The 17,502-nt window shown below is 36.3% G+C and overlaps 3 protein-coding genes and 1 long non-coding RNA gene across 4 annotated transcripts; 1 reads left to right on the top strand and 3 right to left on the bottom strand.

Moving 5' to 3' along the window:
* Positions 1-3,728: 3,728 nt before the first annotated feature.
* LOC110603472 (GATA transcription factor 12) lies at positions 3,729-5,483 on the bottom strand. The gene is made up of 2 exons (XM_021741210.2): positions 4,910-5,483; positions 3,729-4,722 (listed from the first exon to the last, which is right to left on the bottom strand). Exons 1-2 carry the CDS (start codon positions 5,240-5,242, stop codon positions 3,946-3,948), a joined length of 1,110 nt encoding a protein of 369 aa, XP_021596902.1. The 5' UTR covers positions 5,243-5,483; the 3' UTR covers positions 3,729-3,945.
* Positions 5,484-8,467: 2,984 nt separating this feature from the next.
* Positions 8,468-9,343, bottom strand: LOC110603276 (ubiquitin C-terminal hydrolase 12-like). Its single transcript, XM_021740976.2, has 3 exons — positions 9,069-9,343; positions 8,823-8,992; positions 8,468-8,736 (listed from the first exon to the last, which is right to left on the bottom strand). Exons 1-3 carry the CDS (start codon positions 9,341-9,343, stop codon positions 8,468-8,470), a joined length of 714 nt encoding a protein of 237 aa, XP_021596668.1.
* A 333-nt stretch (positions 9,344-9,676) lies between these two features.
* Positions 9,677-10,865, top strand: LOC110602869. The gene is made up of 3 exons (XR_002486040.1): positions 9,677-9,855; positions 9,968-10,122; positions 10,263-10,865. It is a non-coding gene; the product is annotated as an uncharacterized LOC110602869 (long non-coding RNA).
* Positions 10,866-11,835: 970 nt separating this feature from the next.
* Positions 11,836-13,499, bottom strand: LOC110603275. The gene is made up of 5 exons (XM_021740975.1): positions 13,183-13,499; positions 12,968-13,094; positions 12,601-12,894; positions 12,387-12,491; positions 11,836-12,306 (listed from the first exon to the last, which is right to left on the bottom strand). The coding sequence occupies exons 1-5, from the start codon at positions 13,497-13,499 to the stop codon at positions 11,836-11,838; spliced, it is 1,314 nt and encodes a 437-aa protein (XP_021596667.1).
* Positions 13,500-17,502: the final 4,003 nt, after the last annotated feature.

Raw genomic sequence — 17,502 nt, 5'->3', positions numbered from 1 at the left:
AAAGAGTTGCAGGAAGACAGAGAGCAGACAAGAGCTAGTTCTTCAAAAGACAGAAGGAATTCGAAAAGAAAGGCAATTATGAGGCAGGGCGTTGATCTGAACAGTTTTGTCTTGGAGCGGCGCGATCATTAATTGTTCTCGAAGTTTACTCTCTCAACGGTTAGGTAATAACCGGCGAGACGGTAAAGGGGCAAAAGGATGATCGCTGGGCTTATCTACATCTATCAAGGGCCAAGTATACGATAACAGCCCATCATTTAAAAGCCCATTCGCCATCCACATAATACAGGCCCAACTCATCAGTCAGAGAAACTTAGCCTACTACTTTACCATCCCTATGGTAAATGCCGAGGAAACAGAGGGGCAAGTCATGAAAAGACTCAAAAGTACAAGCAAAAGGTAGCATGATAAAGGTCAGACTTGCTCATCACTTAAAAAGTTATAAGATTGGATTTATCGTTATTAAACAAAGGATGGGAGATCGGAAAGAGGAGCCAAGAGCACCTCGGAATCATACTGAGCTGAGAGCTTAGAGTTCAACTCATTAGAGGCCGAGCTCAAAGGTCGGATTAGTCCAGCTCAGACAACACGACTTGAGAGCTCGGCCAGCTAAAGGAAACTCAGAATCCATTTTACTAAGCAAAGACAGAACTCTCAGGACGGTTAGTCCAGCTCGGACAACATGACCTGAGAGCCCGGCCGGATGAAGGAGACTCAAAGCTCAATTCATCAAAGTAAAGACCGAGCTCATAGGTCGGTCAGGCAGTCCAGTTCGGAAACTTGAAAGCCCAGTTGGCTAAGTGGATCAGGAGTTCAACTCATCAGAGCTCGCAGATATGGTTAGATCAGCTCGGAAAAAAGCAGGACAGAGCTCAATTGGTTAAAATTATAAGGCGAGCAATCTAAAGTATTTCACACATGATAAAGGAAGAACAGCTTGAGTATGAGAGCGGAACAAGAACTTCATTAAAAGAAAAGTACATTACAGCACGTTACACAGGCCTACATTACAGAATGGAAGACCACCCTTAAAGGATTTACATATCCAGATACTTCATCATCTACGATTATCACCTACCCTACTATTCTAGTCTTCAGTTTGGAGGACTTCTCGCAGCTCGGAATGTGAGTTTTTCAGAAAAGGCCAAGATCTGTCCCGCTATTATAGGGGAACTGAACAAGTTGATTCCCATAAGCATTTCTCACTGTCCCCCTGGGCAAACGTTCGGTTATCCGAATGTGATGCACGGTACATTCGAACAAGCTCAGATATTGTATGCCGGCTGTGCACCACACATGAAAAACATAAGTCTTCGGGCTATGGCCCCGAAGAGATCGCGAAGTACACATTCGAAGAAATCGCTGGAGACTTGACTGAGTGCAGCAGATCTCAGTCCCACGTAATACTGGTACTTCACACCAAAGGGAATAATAATACTGGTACTTCACACCAAAAGGAACAACAAGCTGAGCGCCGGCGCCACTCCCATTTATATCAAAAAAGAACAACAGGGGCATCGAGAAAATTCCCTTTTTCTCTGCGGAAAAAGGTGAAGTTAGAGCGAACCCCTCAATAGCCCAGAACTTCTTTGGAGCCCGGACAACAAGCAGAGGAGGAGGCCGGCCAGGCGACCTGGGTAAAGCAGTTTCAGCAGCTTGCCGAATGGTCCTACCCTTCGACTGCCATACCAGAAGGATCTTCAATGCACCATCCAGACGCCTTAGAGGTAACATAAAATTTTCAAGAATTTTGAACTGACCCATTTTTATTTCAGGAACTGCAAAAAGTTTCAAAACAGAGACAAGTCAGAAACAGTTCTCCCTTAAGATGATAAGAGCAAAATCAAAGCAAACCTCTAGGGCACAAGGCGATCTGTTTGAAGAAGGCGTCGAATAGACCTGCCACAAATAAAACAAGAATTTCTCATTTCAACAGAAGGCTCAAGAATGAAGAAAAGCTGGCACTGATATATACTCGGAGCCTGAGGACTTAGCACGAGGCAGAGTTACACTAGACTCTAAGCCAGTGATGTCAGATTCTTAAAAGATATTCACGGGAAAGGAAAGAAAGGAGATGTCCAGATAATGATGACAAAAAAAGCAAAGGCGGCAGAGGACAAGAAGAATAGAAAAAAGACAGAAAGAGAAAAGAGCAAATAGAATTCAGAAACTGCGCAACGACTGAAAGATGAAAGGATGTTATTAAGGCACCTGAACCCGAACAGACGCGATCATACTAGTTCTTGGTATTCACCCCCTCGGCAGTTGGAGCAATAACTGCCGAGAAGGTGAAAGGGCAATTGATGACCGCTGAATTCCTTCACCCCGGGCCAGGGGCTTGACCACAGCCCAAAGCCCATGACGTAGAGGCCCACACACCTGATGTACATAACAAGTCTGGCTCATCCAACCCTCAAGGCCGGGCTCGACCCATCCTCTTCATCAGACTTAGCGTCCGGCCCAACTCTCGGCCCAGCCCAGGATCCAGAAAAATATTCACCAGACAGCCTGGCAGATCCGCTCGAACGTACGCACGAGGGGAATCAGAGGCCGTTACGCATGGAGCAGGCGGCTGATACCCTAGTACCTCCGAATCCGCATGGCAGAGACGCGTGGCCCAATCCTAGAGAGACCTTTACACGTCACCAGCAAGCAAGACAATGTATAAAAGAGGAGTTCCCTCCTCAGAAAGCTAAGGCCTGATTCAGTAATACAAAACTCTTGTAAAACCCTATTCTATTTGATCTCAGATCATCAGTAATTAATATTTAGTCTAAGGTAACCACTGAAATTAAATTTTAATTTTTCATTATCTGCCAAAACATGACAAAAATTAATATATATTAAAAATAAATAAATCTGAGATAAAAATAAAATATAATTATTAGGTAGTAGGTCTATGGATTAGCGTTGCATGCCTTGGATCGTGCATGCTACAGTACCCACCCACGATCTATCTCCTCTCACATGGCAAAACGATGTTGCTTCCAGGAAAACGACGTCATCTGAGTAAATTACTTTTCTATAAGAATTAGGAGAGTGAAAATAAATTGATGGAAAAAGGAAATGGGCAACCGAATTTCATGTATCATAAAACGATGCGAAGAAAAGGAAATCTTACAACGAATCTGACTTTGCTTTCTAACATTCTCTGTGACTTAACCTTACCTCGTTTTTCACTGAAATTCATATGGATTCTAATCATCTACTAATTTTACTCTCTTCACGTGCTTTTTTTTTTTTTTTAATTTTTTGTTAATGCCGAGGTTAAATTCTTTTTTCTTGGTAAAATAATTTATTTAATTAATCCAACCCAGGAAAAATAATACGAATTTATATAAAAATATCTAATCCAGATTTTTCTTATGGTGGCACTAATTTTGATTTAGGGTAGGTTGCTAAGAGGGAGGCCTATATGGTTGCAATTGAAAATGTCAAATGATGACTACAAGTTATCACATGCATAAGGGTGGAAAAAAGAATTTTCTTAAAAAACAACACCGTTTTGATTCCCTTTGCTCTATTTTATTATTGCATCCTCTCTGCTCTGCTGCATTTAATGGCGATTCCATTTCAAACTCACATAAAAAAGAATCAAGAAGACCTAAAATGGGTTACGCAGGACATGATCCTTTCTTTTAATTTTGTCATAAATAATTTATGACAAAAGTGAAAAATTAAATACTAAAGTAAGAGTTTAAATTTTAGTTGGAGTTGATGGGAAAAAATTAAGAAAAAAAGAAAACCTGAATTACGAAAAATTGAGTTTCCACGGAGCTTGCCAAATGTGGGAAACAAAAGGCAACTATAAATGGATTGGAGAAAAGGGAAAAAGAAAATTAAAGAGTCTAAGAAAAATAAAAAGGAAGTTAGGCAAAATTAGAAGAATAAACGAAATTCACTAACGAATTTCGGTACTAAATCAAAAGCCTCTTCCCTACGTTACTAGATCAGCTGCCTGAAATCGGGACCCACATGTTGGTGAATCAAGTAATCGTCGCCGTTGGATACATCAAAAACCATGTTCTGATGGTGATGGAGAAATTGCTGCTGTTGCTGCTGCTGGGCCCTTAGTAACTCCTTCTGACGCCGAAGTTCCAGCACTTTCCGGTGTGAATTTGAGTGCTTAGTAAGCACAAACGTTGGGCTCGCGGCAGGTCGATATTCCGGCACTAACCTGCCCGACTTGTATCTCACACCACAAGCGTTGCACAGCGTCTTTGGACCCATTGGTCCGGTTCGCCATTGAGGCGTCTTGTCGGTGGCGCAATGCAGGCATTTTCTTCCGTCGCCATTCCCAGTTCCACCATCGGCGCCTTCTCTTCGTTTTGTCCCCGGAGCTTTTACTGTCTTTTTCCCTGAGTTAGGATGGTTGGCTGGGGACGCGACAATTTCTGGGTCCGATGATGAGGTGGTGGGGGAGAGGACTAGGAGGCGAGAGGCCCAGTTGCATGGGGCAGCTCGAGAGCGCTTGCTACGAGCCTTGGCTGGGACGGAGACTTCAGGATGGAAAATTGGGTTGTTATTATTGGGAGCTGCAGCGTTGTTGCTGTTGTTAGTGTTGACGCCATTGCAATCAGCAGGTTGGAAATTTCTGGTCTCCGATGATTCGTCTGGTCGAGCTTTCATGCCTGATATCAGCTGGAGCTTTTGCAAATCTTCGCTGGAGAAGGATTCCTCCACGAAATTCGATAGCCATTCGAGCTCAGCTAAATCATCATACTATTCATTACAAATAACCAAAACAAGAATTCATTAGTCATTTGATAAATTATAAAACTTTTCTCTTTCTATCATGCATTTTCTTGACAACCAACCTAAATTCAATAACAACGTTTATAAATTTTTTTTGTGGAAAGAAAAAAAAAGATATTATATCGAATTCTCTCGTGCATGTATATGGAATTACCGGTACGCAAAGGTCGCTAGAGAATTGAACGTCGGCAAAATTACGGGAACCAATATCTCCTTTAAAGCAAGGCTCGCATCCCGAGAAAGACGATGAATTGCAGCTGTCGACTACTGTAACGGTGGAGGAGTCGGTGGAGTTTCCCGTAACGGTATCGAAAGCGCTACCGTCGGTAATAACTGCATCTTCATTTGAGAAATCCAAGAGGTCCTCGACGATGAAATGGTCACCACCACCACCACCACCACTGGGCTTAGAATCCAAAGAATGATGTTTTTCATTAGCAAATTGCGAGCAAATCCCAGACTGCGTATAGAATTCCGGTGCTTCCATAGTTTACAATTTTTGCAGCTTCAGGTTTTTTTTTTTTTTTTCTGTTAATTTGGTTAAGGCAGAAACGAGATGAGGAAATAAAAGATAGAGAGTGGAGTGAGGGAAATGTGTGTGTAAAGAGAGAAGAGTGAGAGAAGTTGTGGTGGGTTTATTCGCGTTTGAAGGGGACAGGCGGACAGCTAAAATGGAGGATTTTGACGAGGAAAATTAAAAGAGTATTCAAGGGAGCTACGATAAATTTTTCCTTTTTTTTTTTAAACAATTTTTTTGTGATTTTTAAAAAAGGTAAAAATCCTGGAATAAAAAAATAAAATAAAAATAAAGAGGCTTCAATTGGGATAAAGGAAGATACTGTGAGAAGTTACATAGTTACCCTTTTCCTTACAGAGACCTTGTATGTCAGTTTACCAGAATTGTCCTTTCTGGGGTTTTTGTTGACAGTGAAAGAATAATGACGTGATAGTAATACAGTTATGATTGATCTCAGTGGACCAAATAATTGGTCTGCCACTGTAATTTCCTTTGCCTAAGTGTAAAAAGTAGAAAAGTGGGTCACTTCTCATCCCCCACCCAACATTTGTTTTTTTCGGTGTATATTATTCAGTTAATTCTGTTTCATACCGAATATGTAATTAAATAAATAAAACACTATCTCTTAAATTTAAAAAATATTTTATATTTATAATTTAAATATAATATATAATTGACATAATTTTTTAAATTTAATTAGCATAATTTTTATTTAAATTTAATTCGATTATTAAACATAATTTTTGTTAAAATCCGTAAGTGAATACATACTATTATACCAATATAATGTACGATTATTTGGAAGGGCCAATCAATTGTTTTAAGATAAGAATCAAGGGCACGTGCATATGATGATCGCGATGATGATCAAGCATTTGAAGGGTAATTATCAAGGCACATACATACCGCATATAATCATTACCCGTTGCTTAAAATGCCAGCTACTGACAAGGCAGATTTGTAAAATACCCAAGTGGATTAGTGGGTAAATAAGTAATTAACAAATTAAATTAAATAGCTATTAATCTTAATTAAGTGTTCAAATTCAACCCCTATGAACCGATCTAGCAGGATTATCGCTCAGCCTTGTGCATTAGCGTCCAAGTTTACAGCCCGACTCCTCTGCTTTAGCTCTATATCCTCGGTAGTTGTGCTTTTTTAAATTTTTTATTTTTTATTTAATTTTTTTAAAAGTTTCCTCTGATATTCAGCTTTTTAAAAATAATTATTGTTTATAATATTATTAGTACTCTGCTAATTCTTTTTTTTTTTTTTTAATATTCAAACCTCACTTGTTAGCACGACGGTTACAGCTCAATTGTGAGAAGATGGACGGCCCTGATCTTCCCAACGTGTATCCCTCTTCAGAGAAGCCTGCCAATTCGGTTTTCTCTTTCCACTTTCCTTTGCCACGTAAGATCATGTGAGCGAGTCTAGTGTTTAAGGACTAGGTTCCCATTTTTAACACATTTTCTTATCATGTGTAAATTTAAAATCACATTTTATTTTCCCCCTCTTATAAGCTTAAGAGACTACTCAATAATTTTAAATAATTTTTGTGAAAAAATAAATTTTATTTATTAGGACAATAAATAAAATAAATAATTAGACTAAAATACAATTTCGCCAATTGAATTAGTCCAACATATATGCCTTAATAGCATGAAAATTAAATTTTAATTATATATAATTATTTAATACATTAACTGAACAGGTAATTATTATCAATGATTAATGTCTGTTAGTTATAAGTTACTAACGGTTAATAATAACTAAAAAAACAAAGTATACATCTCACAGTAATTTTTATGTGAAAAAGATGAAAAAAATATTAAATATTCATTTTAAATTATTAAATTAATTAAAATAATCCAGCAAAAATATTAAGAAAAAAATTTTAAGCTAACAGAATGGGTGGTATGGGTTTTCGGCCTTCTACCACGTGGCAAACATCGAGGAGTGTTACATAGTAATTGTGGGACCCATCACACCAATCCCTATGTGAGCTTCTTCCAACAATGGATAAGGCGCTAGAATTGCTATTCATTGCTGGGTAGATATTTTCGTTTTTTTATTTATTTTACTTTTTTCTTTTGCTTGAATTAAAAGGAAAGCCTGAAAAAAGAGAGAGAACCTGGGCCGTTGCTTGGCGTGGAGGGTTTCATTTTACCAGAGATTTTATCCCCTAGTTCTATTTTTAGTTTTTCATTTTAAAAAAAAAAGAAAGAAAAATTGAAATATTTTAAAATAATATTTATTTTACATGTTTCGGCCTTTAGGGATCCATTATGCATGTGACGCGGTTTGGGGAAGGTGTCAGTGAACCATGTGAGTGCTCGGCTCGTGTCCGAAGCCCAAATGGACGGTGGTCAAATGACACGTGGCGCCTTTTCCCTTTCATGGATGCTTCCTAGCTCCGCCCAGTAATAGATACACAAGAGTCTTTTTATCATTTTACGATAGATATAACGTGACAGCACGTGCCGAGCTCTCACGTGAGACGTGGGTAATGCACATGTGTTACCTCACTCATGTGACGACTCACGTGGGATAGACGTTCACCGTTTGCTTTCCAAGGGGCGGTTCGTTCATCTTTGCTGAGCTTAAGCTAGTCATGGTCATGGGCAATAATTAAATGCAATTATTAAAATATATAAGAAAATTCTTGCATTTGGAGAGAGGCCTGGTTTTAGGGAGACAGGCTTGAACCTGAAGCCCATTTGATTTGGGTTTGCTTTTTCTATATTCTCCAGAGGAAGGAAAGAAAAGGGGAAGTTGATGTTGCTGTAATTATTACCAAACCAGCAGCCATTATCCTTCGAGGCTAAGGTAGTATTTGGCTTTTACATTAATGCTAATTAACACAAAGGAAAAGTAGCTTTCTCGTTTTGAGATATTTTCTTTTCTTTATCCATTCAAGTAAGCAAGTCCTCCCTCGAATAAATCAATTAGGCTAAGAAATTTGTTGCTTAAGCTTTAGCACATGAGAGGGAGGAAGTGTTAAGCTGCAATGCAATGGTTGGGGGAGGAGGCCTATTGATACATAATGGGCCTTTTCTTATTTTTGTCTGTAGAAGAGTTGGACCAACTTTAACTTCCGACATAGTGATACAGTGGTGGGTTCAGTGAGTTCTTTTTCCTTCTAAAGATGAACTAGATTGAAAAAAAAAAAAAAAAAGCCCAATACAAGACCTACTAATCACTCATGTAAAGAGATATGATGAGAAGTTTGAGTAATGTTGAGAAGTTTTCAATCTTCCACGTAAAAGTACCGTTCTTAGGTTCTTTTATGATGGAAATTTTCTCCCTATTACCTTCATTTTTTATGACATGAACCTCGGTTCCAAACAAGCAGCAATCATTACCAAGATATCCATTAGAAGAATCGTTGAACATCTCGAGAGAGATTAGTCTGTCAAAACCATTTTCAGTCTTTAAACAATGGTAACGACTCATTTTGTCTTCTGCATTAATGGAAAAGAAGATAACAATCAATCTTTGGTCTAATAAGTCTAATAATTACTTGCAATTAATTATTGAATTGAATTACCTTGGATGGTCAAGAGCTTGTCTCGAATATTATCATAAACAAATAATTTGAGGGTCAAGTCAACCTGGGAACCAGGAGGAATTGCTTTTGCCTCTTGCATGGCTAAATAAAGAGAAATGTGATCATTTACTCCTCTTTTCGCATTTCCATAAGGATACAGCACCAATTTCCTATATTCCAATGCAAATATTACGACCAGTATACGTACGTATAACGTATCCCATTAGGAAGAAATTAATCACAAACCATCTGTAGCCGCCAGCTTCAAAATCATGGGATTCGTATTTGTCAATCTTGTCGTCTCTGAGCAAACTGGACAACTGTGAGAATGACTCGATCTTCAATGTATGGTGTGCAGGAGGAGTATCTCTCAGAGTTCTCGAAATTTCTGGAACAAGAACAAGTATGTTACTATTTACTTCTATTGGAGACGATACAGTCAAGAAAAGAGAATTAGATGCTTTACGAGGTACTTGTACATTACTGCTAGAAGAATCTGTATTATGGGTTTTATCCGCCATAGCTGGTTGTTGTCTGGTCCCTAATAAGATTTGCTTAATTGCTTTTTATCTTTTATAGAACTGAAACTAATAAAACAAAGAGAAGGATACCAATGGAGATAATATTTGGGAATTGATGAGCAGAAACTTTAAGCTTTTAGGTAATAAATCAATAAACCATTGAGCTTCTCCATGCAGATCAAAGTTCGCCATTAATCAATAAACATAAATGCCTTTTATTTAGCCAACTTGCTATGCATGTGGAAGCTCAATGGTTTAGTGATTAATTACCTTGAAATTCAAGCTTAAAGTTTATGCTCATCAATTTTCTTTGTTTATTTCATTCTTTCTTGTATGAAAGACAAAAAATGAACTATAAAGGCAATAATGACTATATGGTTTCCAGTAAATAATAACATATTTCTACTCTCTATTATAAAATATCCTCAGAGTGTTACTTTTAAATGGAATATTGAAAGCTTCTCGACATTACAACAATCTGAAGAATATTCAGATTCATTCTGTGTCGGGAAGTATGGTTGATACGTTTCCAGCCAATGATTCTTTCCTTCTTTCTTGTTTTAGTGCTTTAATTAGATTTTCTTTTAGTTGATTTTGTAATATTGATCTGGTGTAATGATTCAGGGAGGTTGTGTTATATCCTAAAGGAGATTCAAGTGGCAATAATCTGTCACTCTTTGTAGGCTGACTTTCCAGTGGTGAACTTCAAGAAAGAGTGTTTGCAGAATATAAGCTGATAGTGAAAGATCAGGTCCACAGGAACCATCATGAGCGTACAGGTGAAGTAATTACTAATTCATAAGCAAAATGTGATATCTTTGTTTCAGTAGTTTGTAACAGTCCGACAGTATCTGATGAACTAGCTAATATCGCTGTGAGATAGAATCTTGTGATATATGCTTTTGAATTCTCATGGCAGGAAGAGGTTGAAGTTCTGGAATAAAAGCTTCAATGATTTAAACATGGCTACTAATGGATTGCTGTATGCATGGAGAGTGGTGCTCTCTTTTTATTATTTTGTTACGGTTCACTTATTTCATTTATCCTAACTAGATTTTGAAGGACATCCAATGCTTTAAATATGACTAGTAATGGAGTTCTGTATGCATGGAGGCTGGTGCTCTCTTTCAGCTATAACCCATTTGAAGCTAGCTAGTACCGGAACTTATCGCTTTCCCGGTGTTGATTTGATCACTTTGAAGTCGCCAACCGACCAGCCGAGTCAACTGCTGTGCGAATGGCAGAATCGACTTCGGCAACAAATATTTGATGCCGGTGTAAAGATACCATCAAAAGCTATGAAAGTTGTTGTAGTGGGTATGCAACAAAGGGCTGCAAATGGAGGATTAAAGGGTGGATTTGTTGGTTTCAATTGCAGAGTTTATGGTGGTTATTTGAGGAAGGTTAGACAGCAAAAAGGTGGTCTTCTTTAGATAGTTTTAGAGAGGTGACGCAAAATTTCTTTATTATAATTATTTTGATAAATTTTTATTATTTTCATCATCCCAAATACAAATGGAAAATCCGATAAATTTTGGGTTTATACTTTTAATATTAAAAAATTACATAATTTATTTGAACTAAACAATTCTATGAATAGTCATTCTATCAATTCATCTTTATTCATAAAAAAATTCATTTTGTTTGGAATTAATAATAGTGAGATTCAACGATTAAAAACTTATATCAATTTATTAGATTTTTCTATGTTTGGCTTTAAATTGGAGACACTCCGATACAACTTCATGGATTTGTGGTTTTGGGTTCTCCCAATAGGATTGAGAGAGATATCGATTCTTTTTAGAGTCCTTCATAGAAATGAGTTTCTTTTGATTATTGAGATCGGCCATATTTATATTTAAAATCTTATCACTACAAAAATTTAGCGGATTAGTAACGGAAATTTCCATTACTAATTATTAAAAATCCGTTACTAAAACAATTTTGTAACGGATTTGTAACGGAAATTTTCCGTTACAGCAAATCTCATTGCTAATGCATTAGTAACGGATTTTCTAATCCGTTACTAATTTAGTAACGGATTTGTAACAGAAAATCCGTTACTAAATATTGTTTCCTTTTCGTTGGTTTTAGTAACGGATTTTTTTAGTAACAGATTTTTCTGTTATAAAAATCCGTTACTAATTGTGAAAAGGTAATAACAGATTTTTCCGTTACTAATCCGTTACTATTTTTAACAGATCAGTAACAACTTAATCCGTTACTATTTATAAAATTACAATAAAATATTACAAATTATATAATCTAATCAGACAATTTAACCTGTAAATACACTCACCTATTACAACTCATCTCAATAACAAAATGTAAAAACCAAATGTCATAGCTATCATGAATGCACTCAAATCCAATATCATATATTATGTAAATCAAATCAAACATATATCCAAGTATCAAGTTGTGCAATTTTAAACTAAAAAAATTAACAAATTATTTATTATCCTAGTACATATGTGTAATGAAAAAAGAAACTATAAATGTGTAGTATTTTCGTCCTCGTCCTCGTCCTCGTCCTCATCATTAGCTTCATCTGCTTGATCAGGAGGCTGTGCAGAAGTTCCCTCACCAGGAGCTGAAGGCTGGATGCCTTGCCTTTGACTCACAAGCTGCATAAGTAAATCCTTCACCTGTGACAGCTCAGAGGTAATCCGCACATTTTGCTCACGCAATACTTGTTCATTATCCTCACGCTCCTGTACCTTGCGTCTGAGATCAGCCACTTCATCTTGAAGATCCTTATTTTGCTGAGCTGATGTGAAGGATGTACTAGCAGAAGTCTTGTTTGGGAAGAAAACTGAAGCCTGTGATCCAAGACCATACACCCTTCTTTTTTTCTCTCCACCTACTGCCTCAAAGTATAACTGAGCCTCATCAATGCGGGATGTCTGACTACTGTCATTATCTGTCTGTGATGCTTGCTCTTTCAAAGTCAGAAAGCGGTCCTTCAAAAAAAGATACCATGTGATATAACAGTATGAAAAAAAAATCAAATACTTTACTATAAATTTATTTAATTTCTCACATGAATGGTCTTTGAGCGTGCATCAACAAACTCTGAGGTACCCTTCTTTTTATGAATAGCATCAAATAACTCATGAGGTAGAGGATCTCTGCCTAGTCTTTCGCGCTACAAGTAAAATATAAATAGTAATAACATGCTTCAATATAAATTCACAACAAATTTTATAAAATTTAAAGCATTTGAAAAAATTTAAGTGAAAATGAATAGTACATACCATCTGTTGTTGATGCCTATACTGAGATATGGATCCTCCACAATGTCTTGATGGGACAGCGCCTTGCCCACCTGTTTCACTCTTTCTGTTATTAGAGAATTTTTTGCATTTCTCTTTATACTCAGTTGCTCCCCAAGCGGATTGCCATGCATCCATTACTCCTTCTGTCAGTGATAGCCTCTTCTCCTTCCCATTCCTTACGCTACACATAAGGCTACGATACCGCTCAGCAGCTTTTTTCCTCCAAGCTATCTTCATAAGCTGCTCTATTGCCTTCTCCCATAAGAAGTGTTTCTGTAATTACTCATATTTAGTGACAAATAATGCACAGTAAAAATAATCACATGTACTGTAAAATTTGTATTACCTTAAATTCTTGCCAATAGAATTCTTTAACCTCTTCTGGTATATTTTTCCAACAAAAGCCATCTGCTACTAACTTTTCCTTGAAGATCAATGTAATCCGCCTAGCAATCGGATCAGAAGGTTGCATGCTGTAGAAGAATAATTGACAAAATAATTATATTGAAATAAGTATAGAAATTAAATGCATATTTAAAAATACTTATAAATTTTACTCACATTGAGTTTACTAAGGAAATATATGGTCTGTATCCTGTGGGTCCACAACTACCAGAAGCAGATGCAGATGCAGATGCAGCCATCGGTGGAATAGGTGGCAAACCTATGGGAGCTGAGGCAGTACCAGATGTGTGCACTGAAGCAGGAGTGGATGATGCAGCACCCTGTGTGGATCTCTCACCCTGGTCTGGTCTAGGAATCAAAGCAGTGTGCTGTACCAAATCTTGATTGATATTTTCTGATTCATTTGTGTGGACACTACCCCTGCCATGGTCTCCTCGACCCCGTGATGAAGATCCACGTCCTCGTCCTCTCATCCTGTATAAATTTACATTAAACAAATCACATATAGTTAATATATTTAATAACTGAAAGTAAAAATAGATATCAATTATTTTATACCTTTTATTCACTATCTACATCTAAGTCATTATTATCATCATCATCATCATCATCGTCCGTTTCTGTTGCTATTATAGTTTCATCTTCATCATTTTCTTCACCATCATCAATTTCAATAACATCCCCAGTTGGATCATTTAATTGTTGTGTTGAATCATCAATTTCAATAACAATGGCAGTGTGTTCCATTTCATCTTGTTGAAATGGTTCTTCATCAGGTTGTGTATTTTCTTGTGTTGGAAGTTGAATCATAGAACGTGCTTTGACTTTTACAGCAGCCCACCATTCAATTTTATCTCGCCTTAGGCTAGGATACGAAGTATATATCACTTGTATTGCTTGTACTCCCAGCACAAAAGGCTTATATCTATTAAAAGATCGTTTATGATTTACATCGATAAGTTTATATTTACTATGGATCTTTGTGCCTACATTTGGAGTGGGGTCAAACCAATTGCATTTGAAAAGTACAACTCGCTTGATTGGAAGACCTGGATACTCCAAACGTATAACTTCAAGCAATTGTCCATAATAATCGCTCTCTTCGTTGCTGTAATTTGACCCCTTAATACACACCCCACTGTTCATAGTTGCTCTACTTGTACAGTATGACTTTGATTGAAACTTATATCCATTCACCATATATCCATTGTATGATGTCACACTTCGTAATGGACTCTTTGCAAGCGATATGATAAACTTGTTGGATATATTACTGCACGAATCATGAGCAAAATTGTTGAACCATATAGCAAATTCACTCTCCAATTTGATATCAATCTGAGAATCATTGACTAACGGATCATTTGAGCGCAGTTGATCAATGTAAATGCTGGAAAAATCTCAACTTCATTAGAAAAAGTAATTTAAAAAATAATATATAAATTACTTATTAACGATAACTTACTCAATGTAGGGTTTTACTTCTGGACAATTTAATAATATGTACATTTGTGCTGCTTTATACTCATCATCCATAAGGTATCTGGTTCTCCCTTTTCCTATTGGTCGACCGGACTGCATGAAAATTGATAGGTTGCCTTCATAATTTTCAGTATTTTCTGAAATGTCAACATTTCTTGGCACTTTTCATCAGATGAAACCTAATTGTATTCTCATCTTCAAAACTGCGATTTTGGCACTTAAATCGATTACATGGACACCTAATTAGTTCTCCATTCAAACAGTCTGGAAACTGTTTGGTAGCTGATATGAATTCATTTAATCCTTCAAGGAATAAAGGATTTAGTAGACCATCTTTTAGTCTTGCATACATCCAACCTCTATCAGAATGCATATTGTACCTATTGTACCTAGAAAAGAGTTGGTCATAACGGTCAAAACGACTATCAATATTTGCATATTGAATTTCAATCACAATCTAAGTTATTGAAAGATGACTATATCAATTAATTCATCCAACCAAATAAAATGACTATCAATTTGAAAGTCGACGAAGACAAAGAGAAGCTCCCTTCAACTCAACCAGACTAGGAAAATCTACAATGTCCAATATACCTTGTGTTCATTTGATTAAACTTTTGTCACTCCAAAACCAGGAAAATCTACCAAGTCCAATATACTTAATTGGAGTTCATTTGACTACACTTCATGTAAATAATCAAGTGAAAATAAAATGTAACTACCATGAAATATTTTTAAATTTAAGGAAGAGGTGACCATAAGTCTTGTTATCATTTTCTGTACTTTTGGCAATTTTTTTAACACATCTATGTATAAATTTATTAATATATTTTATTTTTAAATTAAAATTAAAAAATTGAAAATAAGTTAGTTTTTGAGAAGGAGGACTTACAGGGAAAGGCATTCCCAAAAGTATATATTTTATTTTTAAATAAGAAGATAAGTTAGTTTTTGAAAATTAAATAAAATTAAATAAGAAGATAAGTTAGTTTTTAAAATGATTATATTTTATTTTTAAATTTATCAATTATGGAGTAACTTATCATTGTGTTGATTTTTTTAAATTTTAATTTAGCTTTTAGAACTTTTATTTTATTTGTTGATTATTTCTGGGCCATGTTTCTTGATTTCTAAATTCTTATTATTTGCTGCTAAGAAGGTTGTGATTGTGATTGTGATTGGATTTGTTATTTGAGTTGCTGTGGAGAAAAATTTTACTATAAATATATTAGTTAGAGAACAAATTTTTATTTATTTGCAAAGATTGATGTATTTTAGTTATGAAAACCTGGAAAAGAATTAAACTTTTTCCCCCTAACAGCATCAAAAAGGGTGTTTGTCAAAATTTAGGTATAGAAAGAAATCCAAAATTGACCAAAATTTTTTTGATCCTGTGTCTTCTTCTCCCTCTGGCTTTAGAAGTTGAACTCTGTTGGACTTGAGGATATATGATGCTTTGGATTGTTGAGTTAGTGTCATTTGGTATTGAAATGATATTTGTTGGTTGGTTTTGATTTTGATGCTTATTAAGAAGACATTGACTTGATAAGTACTTTCTTGAAGGCACTAACTGTTTAAGAATATTGTTTGAGATTTTTTGTTCTTTAATTAGCATTGAATTGAGTTGCAGTTTTTGAAAAAAAAGAAAATTGAGTTGCACTTTTCTAATTGAATTTAATTAACCCTCAAAAACCAAAAGATAATATGTTTTATTTGTCACTTTAGTTCACTCTCTCTTGGGTCTTTAGTTGGTTAAACGGTGTTTATAATCCAATAACTGCAGTAGCCATTTGTGGGAACTCTAAATATGGCTCAGCTTCTTGTTCTACTGTGGCCTATAATTGGAATGTTTGCATGATTGCTGTCACTTTAGTGTTCTAGTGTTCCATTTAAAGATTTCAAGCTTTTAATTTTCCAATATATGCTAATATGTATATTTTTTAAAAAAAGTATCTAAATTAGTTATCTTGAATTGAATAATGATTAAGAAATTCTTTTAAATGTTCATCAGAATGACTCCCTTGTATATAAATTCCACCCTTTTGTTGCATCCAACAATCATCCATCATAAAACAGTAGAGTACTTATAATGCATAAGAAGGCGTGGGACTTAAAAACGGTCAATTGATTCTAACAATCTAGGTTAGTGGGCCAGTAACTTATCATTTGGTTAATAAAATTAATGTCTAATTTGGTTTGTCCACAAAATCAAGCCACAAAACTCTTTTGTAATATCAAGTTTGCAATAACAGTGACTAAAGGATGAGGAACAATGAAAACAGCAAACAATAACAGTGAAATAATCAGTTTGCAATAACAGCAAACAGTGTCCACAAACAGCAAACAGGAACAATATCAAGTTTGCAATAACAGTGTCCACAAATAATCAAGTTTGCAATAATAGTGACTAAAGGATGAGGAACAATGAAAACAGCAAACAACAATAACAGTGAAATAATCAGTTTGCAATAACAGCAAACAGTGTCCACAAACAACAAACAGGAACAATATCAAGTTTGCAATAACAGTGTCCACAAATAATCAAGTTTATGGGTCTTCAAAATTAATTCAAACCTGCAGTGACTGGACCAGCGGATGAGGCAAAAATCAGCAGAGGCTTGCTTGACGACGAGGAACAGCACCGGACAGCAGAAGAACGGGACCAGCGGATGCGTCGATGAGGACGAGGAGCAGCGTGACTGAGGACGCAGCGGACGCAGCAGCGGCGTGACTGAGGACGACGAGCAGCACCGAACGGACACACCGAAGGATCAGAGGGAGCGATGGCGAAAATAGAAGAAGTAGCCACCACCAGCGGACGCAACAACGGTGGTGACAGCGGGAAGAGAGGTTTTGGAAAATTTTGTTGAAATGCCGGGAAAGGAGAAGTATGTGTGATTGAGAAAGGGAAAATACATGATTTCATATATTAGGGATTTCAATTTTAGTAACGGACACATCCGTTACTAAATTTAACTTCTGTAACGGATAGTT

Source organism: Manihot esculenta, chromosome 16 (assembly GCF_001659605.2).
Source record: "Manihot esculenta cultivar AM560-2 chromosome 16, M.esculenta_v8, whole genome shotgun sequence".
In the NCBI taxonomy this organism is placed as follows: Eukaryota; Viridiplantae; Streptophyta; class Magnoliopsida; order Malpighiales; family Euphorbiaceae; genus Manihot; species Manihot esculenta.
Note: the sequence above shows the minus strand (reverse complement) of the source record. Positions and strands in the feature narration are given on the sequence as shown.